General features: G+C 43.1%; 1 protein-coding gene across 4 annotated transcripts in view; it reads left to right on the top strand.

Moving 5' to 3' along the window:
• The window catches only part of NALCN (sodium leak channel, non-selective), a 930735-nt gene that overhangs the window by 127965 nt on the left and 781831 nt on the right, over positions 1 to 20939 (top strand). For all 4 annotated transcript variants that reach the window (XM_077297076.1, XM_077297075.1, XM_077297074.1 and 1 more), the window contains 2 exons: positions 1239 to 1322; positions 4152 to 4291. In XM_077297076.1, the coding sequence (XP_077153191.1) occupies positions 1239 to 1322; positions 4152 to 4291 (224 nt within the window). The remainder of the gene's footprint in view (positions 1 to 1238; positions 1323 to 4151; positions 4292 to 20939) is intronic.

Genomic DNA, 20939 nt, shown 5'->3' with positions numbered 1-20939 from the left:
CTACTAAATATTAATGTCACTTTTCTGGTGAGGTGCCCATACTTATGCACCTGTCAAATTTTGTTTGAATGCAGATTGCATATTTTCTGTTAGTACAATAAACCTCATTTCAAGGCAGAAACATTACTGTGTCCAACAGTTATTAGATATATGAAACTGAAATAGCTGTTGCAAAAAAACCAATTTTTATAAAACATTAAGCTTAAGATTAATAGGGGTGCCCAAAATTTTTCATATAACTGTACTTACATGGTAACTGCCTCAAGCTGTCACATGCAATGTATAAGTCAAGCTTGCAATGAAGCTGATGGTTTGGGTAGAAGCTCCATTCCATAAAATGCAAACGCAGGGCGATAGCGCTAAACCTTTACTATAAATATGTCTATACTGGATGCTAACACGACAAATATTCAACCCATCTTATTAAAGAGTCTGTCACCAAATGACTTCTGGCGAACAGATGCTTACATGGGTGATGACTAAAACATTTAGAAGTTTTATTTTCAGACAGCTGGTACAAAAGGAGCGAGGCAGCATTTCCACATTACAGATAGACAAACTTTTATATAAATAGTTTTCTTATGACAGTACAGATTCTTCTAACTTGTTGCGGTAATTACACAGAGCTTTAAATACAAGTATATAACATTGCACATTGCACATATCTTACTGTATTCTAACAAATTAAGTTACTGTGGTATTTTATCCATGGAGATGTTTTAGTTTTTCACTGTCTAAATTATGATTTCAGACATGAAAAACGTACTGTATATATAGAGAGTAATATTTTGAAACTTTTGCATTTTGGTGGAAAATAAACTAGGACTGGCACGGCAGACGCCATGCTTGCAACCAGGTTCTGTTCATATCTGCATTGTAGATATTGGAAGCTGTGCTGCTATGCCAGATCTGTCAAATTGTAGATTCTAACACATGAAAAATCTGCTTGGCTTAGAAGATTTTACTTCTGTATTTTTGTATGATTGATTAAAGGTATATGAATCCAGATTATAGAGGCATTTGGTTCTTCATTTAAGATAATAAAAAATCCTATCATGGCAAATGTCCTGTGGAGAGAATGAGAATAACAACACTCAAATGCTATAATAAAAAAAAACAATATATGACTTAAATACCGTATATAAATGTAATATTTATATGTTTTGTATATTCAATAATAAGATAGTGTGTATATTTGTTTAGCAAATTGATTAATTTATTAATTTTGAAAATTACAGGGAGACACATCCTATGTCAAGGATCGTTGGTGTGTTTTTGATGGATTCATGGTATTTTGTCTCTGGGTATCCTTAGTGCTACAGGTAAATTTAAAGATCAGCTTGTTCAGAATATAAGAAGTCAAATATTTGTTTTTTTTTAAGACTCCATATACACTTTTTTACGCCTAGGATATTGCCCATCTTTATCAGAACACACAGTACAGAACCACATGCTGCATGATTCCTTTGTATAGCACCATTATACAGAGTTAGCATGGCAATTAATAGACCATATGCAATGTATATGGGGGGTGCCATTTTATGTGTTTGCACAACCCAGAATTGAGTCATAATATGGTCATGTGTGTCACTTGTATAAAACCTGTTCAATAGTAATAGAGATAGTCTGAGTTGTATTGTGAAACATCTGGGTCCTGGTAACAATTTATGCAATCTACTACATACAAGTACTGTGTATTCACCCGGCAACATTTGGTTTGAATGTTCAACCACCTGCTTTAATGTTAGAGTAGCCTCATTTTAATTTAGAGCACCATGCGATCATGAGGTGATTCACAGATTATCGCAGGAACAACATGGCAAAATAGCATCTTCTTATTTCATAATTCCATAGTTAACAGGAAATTAAAAAAAATAATGTAATTAACATACTCCAGGCACTTCAGAATCATCACACCATCCAAAAAGTAGCTTAATTTCAAAATGTGGAAAGTATGAGTGCTTGAGATAGGATAACTTTTTATATATACATGTATATATACAGTATATACAGTGGGGCAAAAAAGTATTTAGTCAGTCAGCAATAGTGCAAGTTCCACCACTTAAAAAGATGAGAGGCGTCTGTAATTTACATCATAGGTAGACCTCAACTATGGGAGACAAACTGAGAAAAAAAAATCCAGAAAATCACATTGTCTGTTTTTTTATCATTTTATTTGCATATTATGGTGGAAAATAAGTATTTGGTCAGAAACAAAATTTCATCTCAATACTTTGTAATATATCCTTTGTTGGCAATGACAGAGGTCAAACGTTTTCTGTAAGTCTTCACAAGGTTGCCACACACTGTTGTTGGTATGTTGGCCCATTCCTCCATGCAGATCTCCTCTAGAGCAGTGATGTTTTTGGCTTTTCGCTTGGCAACACGGACTTTCAACTCCCTCCAAAGGTTTTCTATAGGGTTGAGATCTGGAGACTGGCTAGGCCACTCCAGGACCTTGAAATGCTTCTTACGAAGCCACTCCTTCGTTGCCCTGGCGGTGTGCTTTGGATCATTGTCATGTTGAAAGACCCAGCCACGTTTCATCTTCAATGCCCTTGCTGATGGAAGGAGGTTTGCACGCAAAATCTCACGATACATGGCCCCATTCATTCTTTCATGTACCCGGATCAGTCGTCCTGGCCCCTTTGCAGAGAAACAGCCCCAAAGCATGATGTTTCCACCACCATGCTTTACAGTAGGTATGGTGTTTGATGGATGCAACTCAGTATTCTTTTTCCTCCAAACACGACAAGTTGTGTTTCTACCAAACAGTTCCAGTTTGGTTTCATCAGACCATAGGACATTCTCCCAAAACTCCTCTGGATCATCCAAATGCTCTCTAGCAAACTTCAGACGGGCCCGGACATGTACTGGCTTAAGCAGTGGGACACGTCTGGCACTGCAGGATCTGAGTCCATGGTGGCGTAGTGTGTTACTTATGGTAGGCCTTGTTACATTGGTCCCAGCTCTCTGCAGTTCATTCACTAGGTCCCCCCGCGTGGTTCTGGGATTTTTGCTCACCGTTCTTGTGATCATTCTGACCCCACGGGGTGGGATTTTGCGTGGAGCCCCAGATCGAGGTAGATTATCAGTGGTCTTGAATGTCTTCCATTTTCTAATTATTGCTCCCACTGTTGATTTCTTCACTCCAAGCTGGTTGCCTATTGCAGATTCAGTCTTCCCAGCCTGGTGCAGGGCTACAAATTTGTTTCTGGTGCCCTTTGACAGCTCTTTGGTCTTCACCATAGTGGAGTTTGGAGTCAGACTGTTTGAGGGTGTGCACAGGTGTCTTTTTATACTGATAACAAGTTTAAACAGGTGCCATTACTACAGGTAATGAGTGGAGGAAAGAGGAGACTCTTAAAGAAGAAGTTACAGGTCTGTGAGAGCCAGAAATCTTGATTGTTTGTTTCTGACCAAATACTTATTTTCCACCATAATATGCAAATAAAATGATAAAAAAACAGACAAAGTGATTTTCTGGATTTTTTTTTCTCAGTTTGTCTCCCATAGTTGAGGTCTACCTATGATGTAAATTACAGACGCCTCTCATCTTTTTAAGTGGTGGAACTTGCACTATTGCTGACTGACTAAATACTTTCTTGCCCCACTGTATATATATATATATACAGTATATATATATATATATATATATATATATATATATATATATATATATAAGAGGCAGACACCAAGACGCCTCCAATAGGTGCATGTGCCCGAAGATGCTTCACGACAGAGCACACAATGACTCCGTCTTCGCCATTATAGTCAATGGCCCCGTCTTTGCACACCTCCAAATCCCTTTTTTTTGGGACGCTTGGACATAAGTCCCGACAGGGCCACTAAACATAGGAGAAAACGTAGTGTAGAAGGGGCCCAACTATTTTAAAGAAAATAATTAAAATTTATGCACTATGTAAAATGAAGAAAAGTTATGCCGTATTGTACTTTGTCAGAATTTGATGAGATTCATTTGGTAACTTGTGATTTAACCAATTTTTAGTATTAGCTATCCATTACCACAACTGCCAATACGATGTGCTCATCTTTCCCGTGAGACAGTCATCCCGTAATTATATTTACAGTGAAAGGAAGATTCATTTTTATGTATCACTTAACTTTGTTTTGTCTTTTTCCGCAATCAGGTATTTGAGATTGCAGAAGTAGTTGATCAGATGTCTCCATGGGGAATGTTACGGATTCCTCGTCCTTTGATAATGATTCGTGCTTTTCGCATTTATTTCCGATTTGAACTGCCAAGAAGTAGAATAACAAACATTTTAAAGTAAGTCATCTTCTAGTTCCTTTCTTATTGCTGCCATGGCAACTGTATATATTTAAAGATGCTGAATAATACTGTATTTATTTTAAAATGCATCATTTATTTTGTATAATGAGTTTATACACTTGAAATTCGGATTATTCACAATCTCTTCATTTCTGAAACGATAATTTATTGACAACTTAAATTATTCTGATTTTTTTTCACTGAGTTTTTGATGTTATTTTAAATTGTTTTTTTTTATATAAATGTTTTTAAAGAGTCTACCAGACCCCCATCTGATAATACAAAGGAAGAAACCACAGCAATAGTTAGGTGCCTTGACAGTTTGTCACTGCACAGCAAAATGCATGCACATACAGGGCAGAACATTGGCATTCACTTGCATGGAGCAGTCCTGCAGTTCACTGCACAGCTGGGGGTTAGTAGTGGCATTGTGCTAGAGAAATCCTGAAGGGACATTGTCTTTTTATTTTTTAGGGTGAGAGGGGTCCCAAATTTTAAAATTCCCACTGTCATATTATAACTCATGATACCAACTTGCAATAACATTTTAAAAAATTGAATACTTTTTTAATTAAAATCCAATCATCATTACCTTAGATTTTCAATTAATATACCGAAAAAACATTCCATTCTTTGCAGTTAGGGTTGTGGTTGGGTTAGGGTTAAGGTTGTGTTAGGTTTGGGATTAGGGTTGTGGTTGGGGTTGGTGTTAGAGTTGGAGTTAAAATTGTTTTTTTTTTCAAAAGTAAAAAAAAAAATGGTGATATGACGGCTAGTGTTGATGGCAAGTTTGCTTCGGGTCCTCGGGTATGCATGCAGTATTGCAGATCCCTCTTGATTTTTGGTGTCTAACAGCTGCAAAACATGCGGGGCAGGGACTTGAATGCGTCACTTGAGCACCCGCGATAATCGGTGCATACCCGAACAACCAAACTGGAGTAGCGAGCACTTGCTCTCAACACTAATGGTGACGTATTCAATATGACAACCTAATTTAATAAAACCTTGTGGTTTAGGCTACTTTCACATTAGCGTTTTAATCTGCAGCGTTTAATCCGCAAACGCAAGGACACGAAAAACGCATGAAAACGCGTGTAAACGCAGTGTTTTTAAAACGCTTACGGTTACCGCATGCGTCATTAAAACGCTGCGTTTACATGCTTTTGCTTGCGTTTTCCATGCGTTTGCGTTTTTGTGCGCATGTCGCAAAAATTTACCAGAGAAAAAATCTAGATGCAAGAACCAGCCAATGGGACTACAGAGGGCGTGTATTATGTGAAATCTATATATAGACCCTAGGACAGCTGAAATCTTCAGATTTTGCTCCTGTGTCCTGGGACAAGATGGATCTTCACATGGATAGCTATTACTTCAAACTGGATCTGAGCATCAAGATTTTTCTGGCATGTGCGTTTGCTTGGGAGCAACACCGAAACCGGGAAAGACAGAGAAGGACACGGCGTAGGCGGTTTTGGCAACACCCCATTGTAGAACTGCGTGAGAGCCGTGGTGCATATCACACCCTGTATGGTGAGCTCAATGAGAACCCAGAAAAATTCCCGGAATATACCAGGATGTCACAAGACTCTTTCCGGGATTTGCTTGATCGTGTCCAAGGAGCCATCCGGAGACAGGACACACAGCTCCGTAGAGCCATTCCACCAGAGGAACGTCTCCTGGTTACATTAAGGTACGTAATAATTCTAAACAAAAGCTACCCAAAATTTTTTGCAGGCCTGATGTTTTTTTGCCTATCTTGTAAATTATTTATTCTTACTACAGATTTCTTGCAACTGGAGAGAGCTTGTCATCCCTTCATTTCCAGTACCGCCTTGGGATTTCCACGCTGTCCGGAATTGTTTTTGAAACCTGCCGGGCTTTATGGACCATTCTCCGTGAGGAATTTATACCCATACCCACGGAGGACATGTGGAAAGAAATTGCTGACAAATTTTGGACTGTTTGTGATTTTCCCAACTGTTTGGGTGCGGTGGATGGGAAGCACATCCGGATTACCAAACCAGCCAGAACGGGATCACAGTTCTTCAACTACAAAAAATATTTTTCAGTAGTTCTTATGGCAATAGCCGATGCGGACTGTCGCTTCATTGCTGTGGACATTGGTGCTTTTGGCCGTGGCAATGATTCACAGACTTTTAAAACCTCTGATATGGGCCGACGTGTTTATGGCAAAAATTTTAATTTCCCACAGCCACGACCACTCCCCTACACTCAAGGCCCACCGCTGCCATTTGTAATGGTTGGGGATGAGGCCTTTCAGATGAGTGAAAATCTCCTGAAGCCCTATTCAAGTCGGGACTTGAACCGCACAAAACGGATCTATAACTACAGACTAACCAGGGCACGCAGAACAGTAGAGTGTGCCTTTGGGATTATGGTGTCCAAATGGCGCATTCTATCAACTGCAATAAATCTAAAAATGGAGACAGTGGATGAGGTGGTTAAAGCCTGTGTGGTTCTCCACAATTTCATTCTGGCTAAGGAGCGACCCACCATAGAACTTGATGAACCTGTTGCAAACCCTTTGCCTGATTACCGTCATCACCCGCTTAGGTCAACAGTTGAAGTAGGCCACATGCGGGACCAATTTGCAGCCTTTTTTGATTCTGACATTGGACGTGTGCCATGGCAGGACAATATGGTGTAAAATGTACTGCTGGTTTCGGGTCTGCAAATTTATGTTTGGAATGTTAATGTTTTTTCTAATAAAATAATTGTGATTTACTTTCTTCACCATGTCTCCTATCTATTTCCTTACAAACCACTTTGGGTTTTTGGGCTTAGGTTCTTGACGTCATTGAGTGCGGTCTTGTTTCACCATTAGCTATTTGCCGCAGACTGTATAGACGATGTCTGTATTGTCGCAGTAGTTTTCCAGTACTTAACAGCATTATTTGTAAGCCAAAACCAGGAGTGGTAGTTAAATGCTTTTAGTGGTGCATATGTGTTTATTGAACTTTTCCTCACATAGCTCCACTCCAGGTTTAGGCTTGGTGCTGTAAAATACAGAGCGAATACTGAGAGTGTGACGGCAGCCTATACCACAAATCTATAGTAATCAAGTCAGGTGTATGAAATAATGAATTTATGATGCTAATTGCTCTTGAATTCATTTTTCATGACACTTGTCCTGGTGAGTATAGATATGTCATGTATGACGTACATTGACCCTTCACTTTGTGTGAAATATATGTATATGTACCCATAAGATAAAATGGAGGTAATATAATGCATTTCTAAAATCAGCAGGTCAGGGGTCATAAATAATGTTTCTGATAAGACACGACCTGTTGAGTACACTTGTGCTGTGTATTACCACCATTTTGTCTTCTATGTGCTACCAAAAGTCACGGAGTAAACAGAAAGAACTGTTTTTGGAGAAAATACAAGTGTTTTTTTGGGGGGCAACCTCATATCTCTTAAGCAAACACACACCAAGCTTCAGTGTTCTGTTAAGTAAGTACTGTAGGTTGGAGGTGGCCCCCAAAAAAGTGTTTGACGCATTATTTGTTATTGGCGCACGGTGTGTGGTGACGGCGGCGAAATACACAATTAACCAAACCTCATTGGGGCAAAACACAGGTTTATTAAACACAAAAACAAAAAAATTAACTGCGCCTGCTTGGGGTTGAGTGCCGATATTGTGGGGTGTTGAGTTGTGAGGTCTGGCTTATTGTAGCCGACATAGGGGTGGCAGGAGAAGGCGCAATGAAGCTGCTGGGGTCAGGATATTCAGGGATAGGGCTAGACACATGAGAGGGCTGAGACACACTGGAAGGGTGAGACAAACCAGACATTACAGACACATTGGGAGGTGAGGGGGGAGGGATAGCTATGGTTTTTTGTTTTTTTTTGCCTTTCCCCTTCCTTGCTTTGCGCGGGCTCGTTGTCGTGGTGGCAGGGAACGCCAGGGCAGGGTCCGGCAATGGCAGTCTTGTAGTGGTGGCGGGGAACGCCAGGGCAGGGTCCGGCAACGGCAGTCTTGTAGTGGTGGCGGGGAATGCCAGGGCAGGGTCCGGCAATGGCAGTCTTGTAGTGGTGGCGGGGAACGCCAGGGCAGGGTCCGGCAATGGCAGTCTTGTAGTGGTGGCGGGGAACGCCAGGCCAGGGTCCGGCAATGGCAGTCTTGTAGTGGTGGCGGAGAACGCCAGGCCAGGGTCCGGCAATGGCAGTCTTGTAGTGGTGGCGGGGAACGCCAGGCCAGGGTCCTGCGGCGGCAGCATGGTGGTGGCAGTGGAGGAGGCCCAAGCAGGAGCAGCAGTTGTCATGGTGGTGGCGGTGGGCTGACCCACTGCACTGGGAATGGTGGTGGTGCTATAATACGGTCCGGCAGTATTTGGAATGGAGGTGGCTGTGCAGTGGTATGCAGCAGATGTCGGCATTGATGTAAAGCGTGACAGTGTGGGCACTGTTGGAAATGCCCCCACTGTCTGCTGAAAATACCGACTCTGCTGCATAGCCTGCACGTAAGCAGCATTGCAGGCCTGCATAACAGTAATCTGGAGCTCAGGACTAAGGTGTTCCGACATGCCCTGTTCTATCTGATTAAAAAAATGATGTGCTGGCCTCTGGAGGTCGGCTTTCACTTGGGCAAGGGCTGTGGTTACCTCCTGGATACGTGTGCTCATATGACTAATGGCAGTATCCAGTCGGTCACTCATCGCCTTGAGTCCCTCATGGAAGACCGAGCTCAAGTGTAAAAACTCGGGCATGAGTGACCTGTCCGCGGCCCTCTGCCGCTGCCGGGAGGAGCCCATAAAAAATTGGCTAGAGGCAGAGGACTGGGGAAGGGGAACACCTGATGGACCAACTTCCTGGTCTCCAGGTTGTGTGGCAGGCCCACTTGCTGCAGCGCTGGAGGATGGCTGGGACGGGTCCGTGGCTGACTGATGAAGGACCGCTCCAGAACCTGGGCCAACAGTGGAGCTCCAAGTGCTGCGGAAAAAAAAATAAAAAATTTATTACAAAACATTTACAAAAAGATAACTCAACAGTTAGATAAACATTCAGATAGGGAAAGGTCACACTAACACTATTTGTAGTGAATTTTACATCAGAATTTGCAAGCCAGGAGTTCAACAGTAGGAATAAAAGTTTCATAAAACAACATGCTATACTTCTGCATGCATCGACCAGTCCTTGGGGATTAAAAAAACTGATGTAAAATATGAAGAGACGATGGAGGCAATACAAGCCATATCTCTATACAATGTATAGGTAAGCCAAAACCTGGAGAGGAACTATGTGAGGGAAAGTATTCATAGAACACGTACCCCACTTCTGCATCTATCAACCACTCATGGTTTTGGATTACAAATACCGATGGGAAATACGAATTGACGACAGAGGACATACAAGCCACCTGTATACTCACCAGGACAAGTGTCAGGAAAAATTAATTGAGGAGCCATTGGCATCCTGAAATCATTCTTTCTGACACCTAACTTGCTGAGTATAGATCTGTTGTGCAGGCTGCCGTCACACTCTCAGTATTTGCTCAGTATTTCAAATCAGTATTGGTAAGCCAAAACCTGGAGAGGAACTATGTGAGGGAAAGTATTCAAAGAACACGTACCCCACTTCTGCATCTATCAACCACTCATGGTTTTGGATTACAAATACCGATGGGAAATACGAATTAACGACAGAGGACATACAAGCCACCTGTATACTCACCAGGACAAGTGCCAGGAAAAATGAATTGAGGAGCCATTGGCATCCTGAAATCATTCTTTCTGACACCTAACTTGCTGAGTATAGATCTGTTGTGCAGGCTGTCATCACACTCTCAGTATTTGCTCAGTATTTCAAATCAGTATTGGTAAGCCAAAACCTGGAGAGGAACTATGTGAGGGAAAGTATTCAAAGAACACGTACCCCACTTCTGCATCTATCAACCACTCATGGTTTTGGATTACAAATACCGATGGGAAATACGAATTAACGACAGAGGACATACAAGCCACCTGTATACTCACCAGGACAAGTGTCAGGAAAAATGAATTGAGGAGCCATTGGCATCCTGAAATCATTCTTTCTGACACCTAACTTGCTGAGTATAGATCTGTTGTGCAGGCTGCCGTCACACTCTCAGTATTTGCTCAGTATTTCAAATCAGTATTGGTAAGCCAAAACCTGGAGAGGAACTATGTGAGGGAAAGTATTCAAAGAACACGTACCCCACTTCTGCATCTATCAATCACTCAAGGTTTTGGATTAAAAATACTGATTTGAAATAATGACCCCCAAAAAATTGCATTATACACCATTTTTTTTTTTCTTTTTTAACCAATATACTTACGTTCTTCGTGCAAGGACCGGTCTCAAAAACGCAAGGATGCGGTGGTACTTGTATTTGCGTATCCTTGCTGCAGAACCACTTGGAAGCTGGCTCTCTTGGCGCAGGTCCTTGTTGAAGCGGTCCTTCATCGATCTCCAACGTGTTTTCACTTTTGACACTGTTGGCAAAACAAAACATAATAGTTAGGACAATGGTCTTTTGACCATGGTCACACAACTGTATGTGCTGTGAAAAAGTAATGACTTTTTCACATCATACACAGTTGTGTGAGCATGGCCAAGGTATTGACTACATCACACTGCATTGCGATACTTACCAAATGCAGAACGGACCCGAGCCGGGGCATTGGCCCAGCCATCCCACAACGCTGCGGCCACCTCATTCCAAAGCCTCCGGATCGTCACATTGTTGGCGTGCAGTGGATCCCTGGTGTCCCACAATGCGACTCGCTCGTGAACCAGGGAGATGAGGTGTTCATTCTCAATTAGGTCCTCATCCTCCTCTGGAACCTAACAACAAAAAGTACATAATATAGGAGGCGTTCACATACGGAAGACAGAAAACAGAAGCCGAGGAATGGCATGAATATTGAAGTAAAAAAAAACACTGGTGCTGAAGCCAAAGGGAAAGAAAGAGAGAAGTAGAAAGAAATGAAGATTCAAGAATTATAAAGTGAGGATACAATACACATTCAGCCAGCTATACTTAGACGATGCCGCCGTGTTGCCCGGCCGTGACTACGCTGCTCCTGCCCAGTCTCCTGCCCAGTGTCTTCCGCTGTAGAAGAAGTGGTCTGAAAAAGGGAAAATAGACATTGTCATATGTGTAGATGTGACAGTGAATACTTACCAATCTGAGGAGGTGAATACTCACTTCGCTGACATGTTCCCCTTGTGCAGGCCCAGGCGTTTCCTCATCAGAAGCAGAAGACATTCTGATGTGTGCAGAAAGAAAGGAATGACAGAAATTAGGGCATATAGACACAGATTATAGAAAAGAAATGCATTGGATAGGATATACTCACATAGTTCAGAGGCTTGTTTGCTTGTTTGCTGCTCCAAGGGGCTGTGGGGCGTCTCGTCTGCAAGGCAGTCTGATGAGTAGTGACCTGCAACTGTCCACTACCTCCCTTTATCACCTTGTATGTGGGGGGTGGCTTATCAGTGTCTAGACATGTTTTTCTCAATTGAGACGCATGCGTCGGCAAACGCAAGCAAACGCATGTACTGAAAAACGCATGCATTTACATAGACTACAATGCGTTTTTTTGGCGCAAACCTTGCGCAATCAACCGCATACGTTTCCAGGCGGCAAAATGACGCCTCTAAAAATTACTACATGTTGCATTTCCGCGCCCAGACGCAGATGGCTAGACGACGCATGCGTCGTCAAACGCAGCAAAACGCGAACATCACAAAACGCATGCGTCCCTAATGTTAAAGATAGGAATACACAACGCATGCAGATATTTGCGGAAGAAACGCTGCGGACACAACCGCAAATGTGAAAGCGGCCTTAGGCACATAAGAGGCTCTTCAAGCGCAACATGACGTCTGCTCTTGATGTTGCAGTCAAACGGTGCTCCTTCCCTTCTGAGTCCTGCCGTGCGCCCAAACAGTGGATTTCCCCCACAAATAGGGTATCGGCATACTCAAGATAAATCGCATAATGAATTTTGTGGTCCATTTTCTCTTGATACTCTTGTGAAAATAAAAAAGTTTTAGTCTAATTTAATTTTTTTGTGAAAAAAGTTAAATGTTCATTTATTCCTTCCACATTGCTTGATCTCTCGTGAATCACCTAAAGGGTTAATAAACATCTTAAGGCCATGTTCACACTTTGCGGGTGACCTCTGCGGGTTCTCCCGCAGCGGATTTGATAAATCTGCAGGGCAAAACCGCTGCGGTTATCCCTGCAGATTTATCGCGGTTTGTTCCGCGGTTTCCGCTGCGGGTTTCCGCCTATACTATTGATGCTGCATATGCAGCAATATGCAGCATCAATAGTAATGTTAAAATAAAAAAAAAAAGTTTATATACTCACCCTCTGACGTCCCGATCTCCTCGGCGCTGCACCCGGCGGTCCGGTTCCAAAGATGATGTGCGAGAAGGACCCTTCGTGACGTCACGGTCATGTGACCGCGACGTCACGGTCATGTGACCGCGACGTCACCGCAGGTCCTGTTCGCACAGCAACTCTGACCGGCCGGCCGCGTGCAGCGCTGAGAGGTGAGTATAACATGATTTTTTATTTTAATTCTTTTTTTTACACACAAATATGGTTCCCAGGGCCTGGAGGAGAGTCTCCTCTCCTCCACCCCGGGTACCACCCGCACATTATCCGCTTACTTCCCGCAACGTGGGCACAGCCCCATGCGGGAAGTAAGCGGTTCAATGCATTTCTATGGGTGCAGAATCGCAGCGATTCTGCACAAAGAAGTGACATGCTGCGGGTTGTAAACCGCTGCGTTTCTGCGCGGTTTTTCCCGCAGCATGTGCACTGCAGTTTGCGGTTTCCATAGGGTTTACATGTTAATGTAAACGCAATGGAAACTGCTGCGGACCCGCAGCATCAAAATTGCCGCGGATCCGCGGTAAAAACCGCAAAGTGTGAACATGGCCTTAATGTGGTTTTGAACACCTTGAGGGGTGCAGTTTTTAGAATGGTGTCACTTTGAGGTACTTTTGATCATATAAGCACGTTAAAGTCACTTCAAATGTGATGTGGTCCCTAAAAAAATGTTTTTGCACATTTTGTTGGAAAAATGAGAAATCGCTGGTCAACTTTTAACCCTTCTAGCTTCCTAGCAAAAAAGTATGTTTCGAAAATTGTGCTGATGTGAAGTAGACATGTAAGAAGTGTTATTTGTGAACTTTTTTGTGTGACATAACTCTGATTTAAGGGCACAAAAATGTAAAGTTTAATAATTACACAATTTTCAAATTTTTTGCCAAAATTTCCGTTTTTCTCATAAATAAACACAAGTCATTTCAAAGACATTTTACCACTATCATGAAGTACAATATGTCATGAAAATTCATTCTCAGAATAAGTGGGATCCGTTGAAGCATTACAGAGTTACCACATTAAGTGACATTGGTCAGAATTGTAAAATTTGGCCTTGTCATTAACCCCTTCATGACATGCGCCGTACTAGTACAGCGCATGTCGTGTCTCCCCATTTGATGTGGTCTCCGGCACTGAACCCACATCAAAGCCACGACATGTCAGCTGTTTTGTACAGCTGACATGTGCGTGCAATAGCGGCGAGTGGAATTGCAATCCACCCGCCGCTTTTAACTACCGTATATACTCGAGTATAAGCCGACCCGAGTATAAGCCGACCCCCCTAATTTTGCCACAAAAAACTGGGAAAACTTATTAACTCGGGTATAAGCCTAGTGTAGGAAATGCAGCAGCTACCGGTGAATTTCAAAAATAAAAATAGATGCTCCATACCGTTCATTATTGCCCCATAGATGCTCCATATAAAGCTGTGCCACATATAATGCTCCATACCGTTGATTATTGCCCCATAGATGCTCCATATAAAGCTGTGCCATATATAATGCTCTGCACCATTCATTATGGCCCCAGAGATGCTCCATATAAAGCTGTGCCATATATAATGCTCTGCACCATTCATTATGGCCCCATAGATGTTCCATATAAAGCTGTGCCATATATAATGCTCTGCACCGTTCATTATGGCCCCATAGATGCTCCATAGAAAGCTGTGCAATATATAATGCTCTGCACCGTTCATTATGGCCCCATAGATGCTCCATATAAAGCTGTGCCATATATAATGCTCTGCACCGTTCATTATGGCCCCATAGATAGCTGTGCCATATATAATGCTCTGCACCGTTCATTATGGCCCCATAGATGCTCCATAGAAAGTTGTGCCATATATAATGCTCTGCACCGTTCATTATGGCCCCATAGATGCTCCATATAAAGCTGTGCCATATATAATGCTCTGCACCGTTCATTATGGCCCCATAGATGCTCCATATAAAGCTGTGCCATGTATAATGCTCTGCACCGTTCATTGTGGCCACATAGATGCTCCATAGAAAGCTGTGCAATATATAATGCTCTGCACCGTTCATTATGGCCCCATAGATGCGCCAAATAAAGCTGTGCCATATATAATGCTCTGAACCGTTCATTATGGCCCCATAGATAGCTGTGCCATATATAATGCTCTGCACCGTTCATTATGGCCCCATAGATGCTCCATAGAAAGCTGTGCCATATATAATGCTATGCACCGTTGATTATTGCCCCATAGATACTCCATATAAAGCTGTGCCATATATAATGCTCTGCACCATTCATTATGGCCCCATAGATGCTCCATAGAAAGCTGTGCCATATATAATGCTCTTCACCGTTGAATATTGCCCCATAGATACTCCATATAAAGCTGTGCAATATATAATGCTGCTGCTGCAGCAATAAAAAAAAAATCACATACTCACCTCTCTTCGCTCAGGACGCCGACGCTTTCAATATTTACCTGCTCGTCGTGCGGCTCCGTCTCCAGCACTGACGTTCAGCAGAGGGCGCGCACTCACTACGTCACCGCGCCCTCTGACCTGAGCGTCACAGCCAGAGGACGCTGATGACTGAGCCGCACCGGAACGAGGAGCGGTAAATATCGCGCAGCGCTCCCCTCCCCGTATACTTACCAGCTCCTGGTGCGGTCCCTGCTTCTTCCACCGCTGCATCTTCTTCCTGTATTGAGCGGTCACATGGTCCCGCTCATTGAAGTCATGAATATGCGGCTCCACCTCTATGGGAGGTGGAGCCGCATTTTCATGACTGTAATGAGCGGGACCATGTGACCGCTCAGTACAGGAAGAAGATGCAGCGCTGGAAGAAGCAGGGACTGCAGGGACCGCGCCGGGAGTAGGTGAGTATAACTAGACAGTCCCTGCTCCCCCTCCCCTGCTGACCCCTGGGTATGACTCGAGTATAAGCCGAGAGGGGGACTTTCAGCCCAAAAAAATGGGCTGAAAATCTCGGCTTATACTCGAGTATATACGGTAGTTAAATGCTGCTGTGAAACGCTGACAACGGCATTTAGCACTTCCCGCCATTAGGCCTGAAATGCGCTCATCACTGACCCTCGTCACATGATCGGGGGTCAGCGATGTGTCGGCATAACAACCAGAGGTCTCCTTGAGACCTCTATGGTTGTTGATGCTGGATTGCTGTGAGCGCCACCCTGTGGATGGCGCTCATAGCAATGCAGGAATTCAGCTACATAGGAGCGATCTGAGCATCGTTTCTATGTAGCTGGGCCGATTGAGTTGTGCCAGCTTCTAGCCTCCCATGGAGGCTATTGAAGCATGGCAAAAGTAAAAAAAAATGTATTAAAAAAATATGAAAAAAATAAAAAAAATATAAAAGTTTAAATCACCCCACTTTCGCCCCATTCAGAATAAAACAATAAAAAAAAATCAAACCTACACATATTTGGTATCGCCGCTTTCAAAATCGCCCGATCTATCAATAAAAAAAGGATTAACCTGATCGCTAAACGGCGTAGCGAGAAAAAAATTAAAAACGCCAGAATTACGTTGTTTTGGTTGCTGAGACATTCAATTAAAATGCAATAATCGATCAAAAGAACGTATATGCACCAAAATAGTATCATTAAAAACGTCAGCTCGGCACGCAAAAAATAAGCCCTCACCCTCACCCCAGATCATGAAAAATGGAGACGCAACGGGTATCGGAAAATTGCGCAATTTTTTTTTTTTTTAGCAAAGTTTGGAATTTTTTTTTACCACTTAGATAAAAAAGAACCTAGACATGTTTGGTGTCTATGAACTCATAATAATCTGGAGAATCACAATGGCAGGTCAGTTTTAGTATTTAGTGAACCTAGCAAAAAAGTAAAACAAAAAATAAGTGTGGAATTGCACTTTTTTTTGCAATTTCACCACACATGGAATTTTTTTCCCATTTTTAATACAAGACATGCTAAAACCAATGGAGCCGTTCAAAAGTACAACTCGTCCCGCAAAAACAAGCCCTCACATGGCCATATTGACGGAAAAATAAAAAAGTTATGGCTCTGGGAAGGAGGAGAGCAAAAAATGAAAACGCAAAAATGAAAAAGGGCTGCGTCTTGAAGGGGTTAAGATAACAAAATGGTTTGGTCACTAAGGGGTTAAGCCATTGTGTGTTTTCTAGTACTCTGAGAAATAAATAATTGGCATCAACTGTCCCATTGCCATTTTTAGGCACCAAAAATAATTTTTCTGGACTAGTGTGTGTTTTTTTAGTAGTCTGGGAAATAACTAATTGGCATCAGCTGTCTAATTGCCATTTGTAGGCATAAAAAAATATTTTTCTGTACTAGTATGTGTTTTTCAGTAGTCTAGGAAATAAATAATTGGCATCAACTATCTCGTTGCCATTTCTAGGCACAAAATAATTTTTCAGAAGTGCCGTGTGTTTTCTAGTACTGTTGCAGATAAATAAATCTACTCTTCCGCCATCTCTTTGTGAGTAGAGTTTAGAAAAACTACTTCCAAAAATGAAGAGAGCATCCAATATGGAAAGTGGACTTGGCCGTGGTGGTGCTGGTGTAGCTGCTGATGGTTGTGGTGGTGGAGCTGAAGCAAGGAGAGGACATGGTCGTTCTGTACCTGCTACGTGCCCATATATAACACCATCTTCTGGTGCATGCAGGCAACAAGATGTTCTGCGTCCTTTCTTAGGCTAGTTTCACATTTGCGTTTAAAAAACGCAGCGTTTAAAACGCAAACGCAGGTGGTGAAAAAAACACATGTAAACGCGTGCAAACGCTGCGTTTTTTAGACGCATGCGTTTTCTCATGCGGTAAAAAAAGCGGTGTTCTGACGCGTTTACATGCGTTTTTTCCTGCGTTTGCGTTTTTGAAACGCATGCTGAGAAGTGTGTGACAGCTGCCAATCATCAAAATCATCTAGAGAACCCACTATAAATAGAAATAGCTAGGGTTGGGGTTAGGGTTAGAGGTAGGGTTAGGGTTAGGGTTAAGATCCCTAGGGTTGGGGTTAGGGTTAGGGTTAGGATCCCTAGGGTTAGGGTTAGGATCCCTAGGGTTAGGGTTAGGGTTAGGATCCCTAGGGTTAGGGTTAGGGGTAGGGTTAGGGTTTGGATCCCTTTATCACCTTGATGGTGGGGGGTGGCTTATCAGTGTGTATTCTTGTTTTTTCTATTGAAACGCATGCGTTTAAAACGCAACCAAACGCATGTGCTTAAAAACGCATGCGTTTACATAGACAGCAATACGTTTTTTTGCGGCAAAAAAACGCCTCTAGAAATTACTACATGTTGCATTTCTGCAACAAAACGCAAGCATAAAAAAGACGCATGCGTCGTCAAACGCGGCAAAACGCATACAAAAAAAAGCATGCGTTTTTAATGTTAAATATAGGAAAAAAATGCATGTGTTTTTTTGCACTAAAACGCAGCGGCAAAAAACGCAAATGTGAAACCAGCCTTAGGCCCCAATGCCGCTGCACAAATGGTGAGGCCACAAGATGTTGAAAAAGTGTTAGATTAGATGGCTGAGAGTGGCTCCAGTTCCTTCACATTATCTTCCACCCATTCCACTACAGAAAGTGCACAGTTGGCACCTGAGGACCATGATCATCTGGCTTCCACCTCACCCTCTTGCAAATCAGTCAAGGAGTCTGAGATCTAAGTCATGCAGCAGTCTCTTCTGCTATTTGATGATTTCCTTGGCTTGGGATCCGTGGCCCATCCACCTAGCCCTGTCCCAGAAGTGGAAAAGACTTGAGTGCACTTGTTACTTCAGAGGATGAGTATATGGGAAGGCTAGTGCACACTGTCAATGGACCACCACAGCACATATCAGATGATGACGAAATTCAGTTATCAACTGCAGCGTCTTTATGCAGTATGCACATCGGCAAGGAGGGTAGGCTTGTAAAGTTGGTGGAAGATGATGCAAAGGATGATGAGGTTCTAGACTATACATGGAGCGGAGTATTTCCTAGTGACAAGCGCTACCAGACATGGAAGGATTCCAGGGAGGACATTAGGTAGATAAGAACTGTTTTATTTAGCTACTTGTTTCGGGGCCCTATCTGGCTCCTTCATCAGGCAAATAAAAATATGCAATGAATTTCACAGCAATTTGAATGGTCTTATATAATAACAACACCCATTGGGATGATTCATTAACTCACATTTGTGTCTCATCTGATCCACAGAGGAGCACAACCTGGAACAATGGACTGCCTTTCAAATTGTGTTGTTCAACAAAGAATGTTGTAAACATCATCTTGAGGGTTTAGTTGTACAACATATGTAAAATGTGTAAAAACATACATAAACAACCTTATTTGATTATGATGCACACTGCAGTGTGAGAACCCCCCCAGTGGCCCCATGCCATTCCTGCTGGTGGAGACAGACAGTTTAAAAAAACTAATGGGATGGCTGTCCTGCAGAATGTTATTCCCAGCTACCACTACTTTTCCATGCAGTCCATCCCTGCCCTGCACACATGTTACAGATCAAATCAGATGTGTACTATGCAACGCCATCAGTGGCAAGGTTCACATAACCACTGATAAATGACCAGTAAGCACAGCCAGGGACGTTACATTGTCCTAACTGCCCACTGGGTAAATGTACTGTAGTGGCAGCTGGAACAGAGTCAGAAGGCGTTCTAGCTCATGGTCCACCACCAACTAGAATTGCTGGACATTTTTCTGTCTAGGTTTCTGCCTCATCTTCCTCCTCTTCCTCCATCGCATCCTCAATCGGTCACAGGAAGACCTGCACCACCATCTTGAGCCCAGCCAGGGGGAAACAACAGCAGGCTGTTCTTAAACTCCTCTGACAAATCCCACAGTGCACAGAAGCTGCGGACTGGGATCAAACAGTAGACAGAAGTGTGCTTAGTGAACCTAAAGCCTAGCCTGGTGGTGTGCGATAGCAGGTGAAATCTTGTAGCTGCTCTGGGCCTGGCCGGTTTGACGCACATCCCTTGCCTGGTGCATGCGCTGAACTTGGTGGTACAGAGCATCCTGAAAAATTACCCACACATCTCGGAACTGCTGCTGAAAGTGTGTGCGCACTTTCAGTGTTTTTACCCTGGTGCTGCTCGCCAGTCTGTGCTGAAGCGTCATTTCTATCTTCTTACTCACCGGCTGATATTTGACGTACTAACAAGGTGGAATTCCACCTTGCATATGCTGGAGAGACTGTGCAAGCAGCAAGCAGTGGTGGAGTTTCAGCTGCAGCACGCATGCATACGTCGCTCTACAGAACAACAGCACTTCACCGCCAATGAGTGGGCCTCCACGTGTGATGTGTGTACTGTGTTGCGTTGTTTTGAATATTCCACCAATATGGGCAGCTCTGATGATGTCATCATCAGCGTTACTATACCTCTTATACCACATATGTCTGCTGGAAAATCATTTCAGACCATGATGGAGAGGTGGTGGCATAGGAGGAAGAGGAGCAGGAGGAGGAACAAACCCAATGCACCCCGTTATCAGGCTTGTCGTCCACATATGGCTCGGAGGGTGGGTTAATGTCCAAATATCAACCAAGTGCCCAACTATCCAGCCAGGGGACAGTTTGGGAGGATGATGATTTGGAGGAAGAAGATCGGGGGAAGAGGAACAATTGTGTTCACGTCACAGTGGCATTTAGATCAGCTCACGGGCATCACTGGAGTGTGACTGGGGGGATACAAAGTACCCAGACGATAGACCTCTCACTGAGGACAGCTTTTTGCTGCCTCTGCACAGCATGGCACACATGAGTCATTACATGCTGTAGTGCCTGCAGAATGACTGGCAAGTTGCCTGTATTGTTACCAGTGCAGATTACTGGGTGGCCACCATGCTGGATTTGCGCTACAAGGACATGTCATTATTACATCCATCACTGGAGAGTGATCACAAAATGCGTGAATGAAAGAACAAACTGGTAGAAAAACTACATAGGATTTCCCACCTGACAGCGGGGTCTCAGTGGAACAACAAGACAGAGGCAGAGGAGGAAGTAGCCAGTGCAGCTGGGACACCGCCAGCACCTCAGAAGGTAGGGTTAGCATGGCCGAAATGTGACAAAATTTTATGAGCATACCACAGCATACAGCACCATTATGTCAAAGGGTCCATATTAGCAGAAGTCAGTGTTACAAACATGGTGGGAGAGTTCGTATCCACACATTGTTAGGGTTGGCAGATCGCACTTAAATATAAATTATGATTAAGTGTGATCACAACCCGGGGTCCACCATGCAGAGATAGTAAACCTTAGCTAGTGAAC

Source organism: Ranitomeya variabilis, chromosome 3 (genome assembly GCF_051348905.1).
Source record: "Ranitomeya variabilis isolate aRanVar5 chromosome 3, aRanVar5.hap1, whole genome shotgun sequence".
NCBI lineage: Eukaryota > Metazoa > Chordata > Amphibia > Anura > Dendrobatidae > Ranitomeya > Ranitomeya variabilis.
The sequence above is the reverse complement of the archived record's forward strand: the minus strand, read 5'-3'. Positions and strand labels throughout refer to the sequence as shown.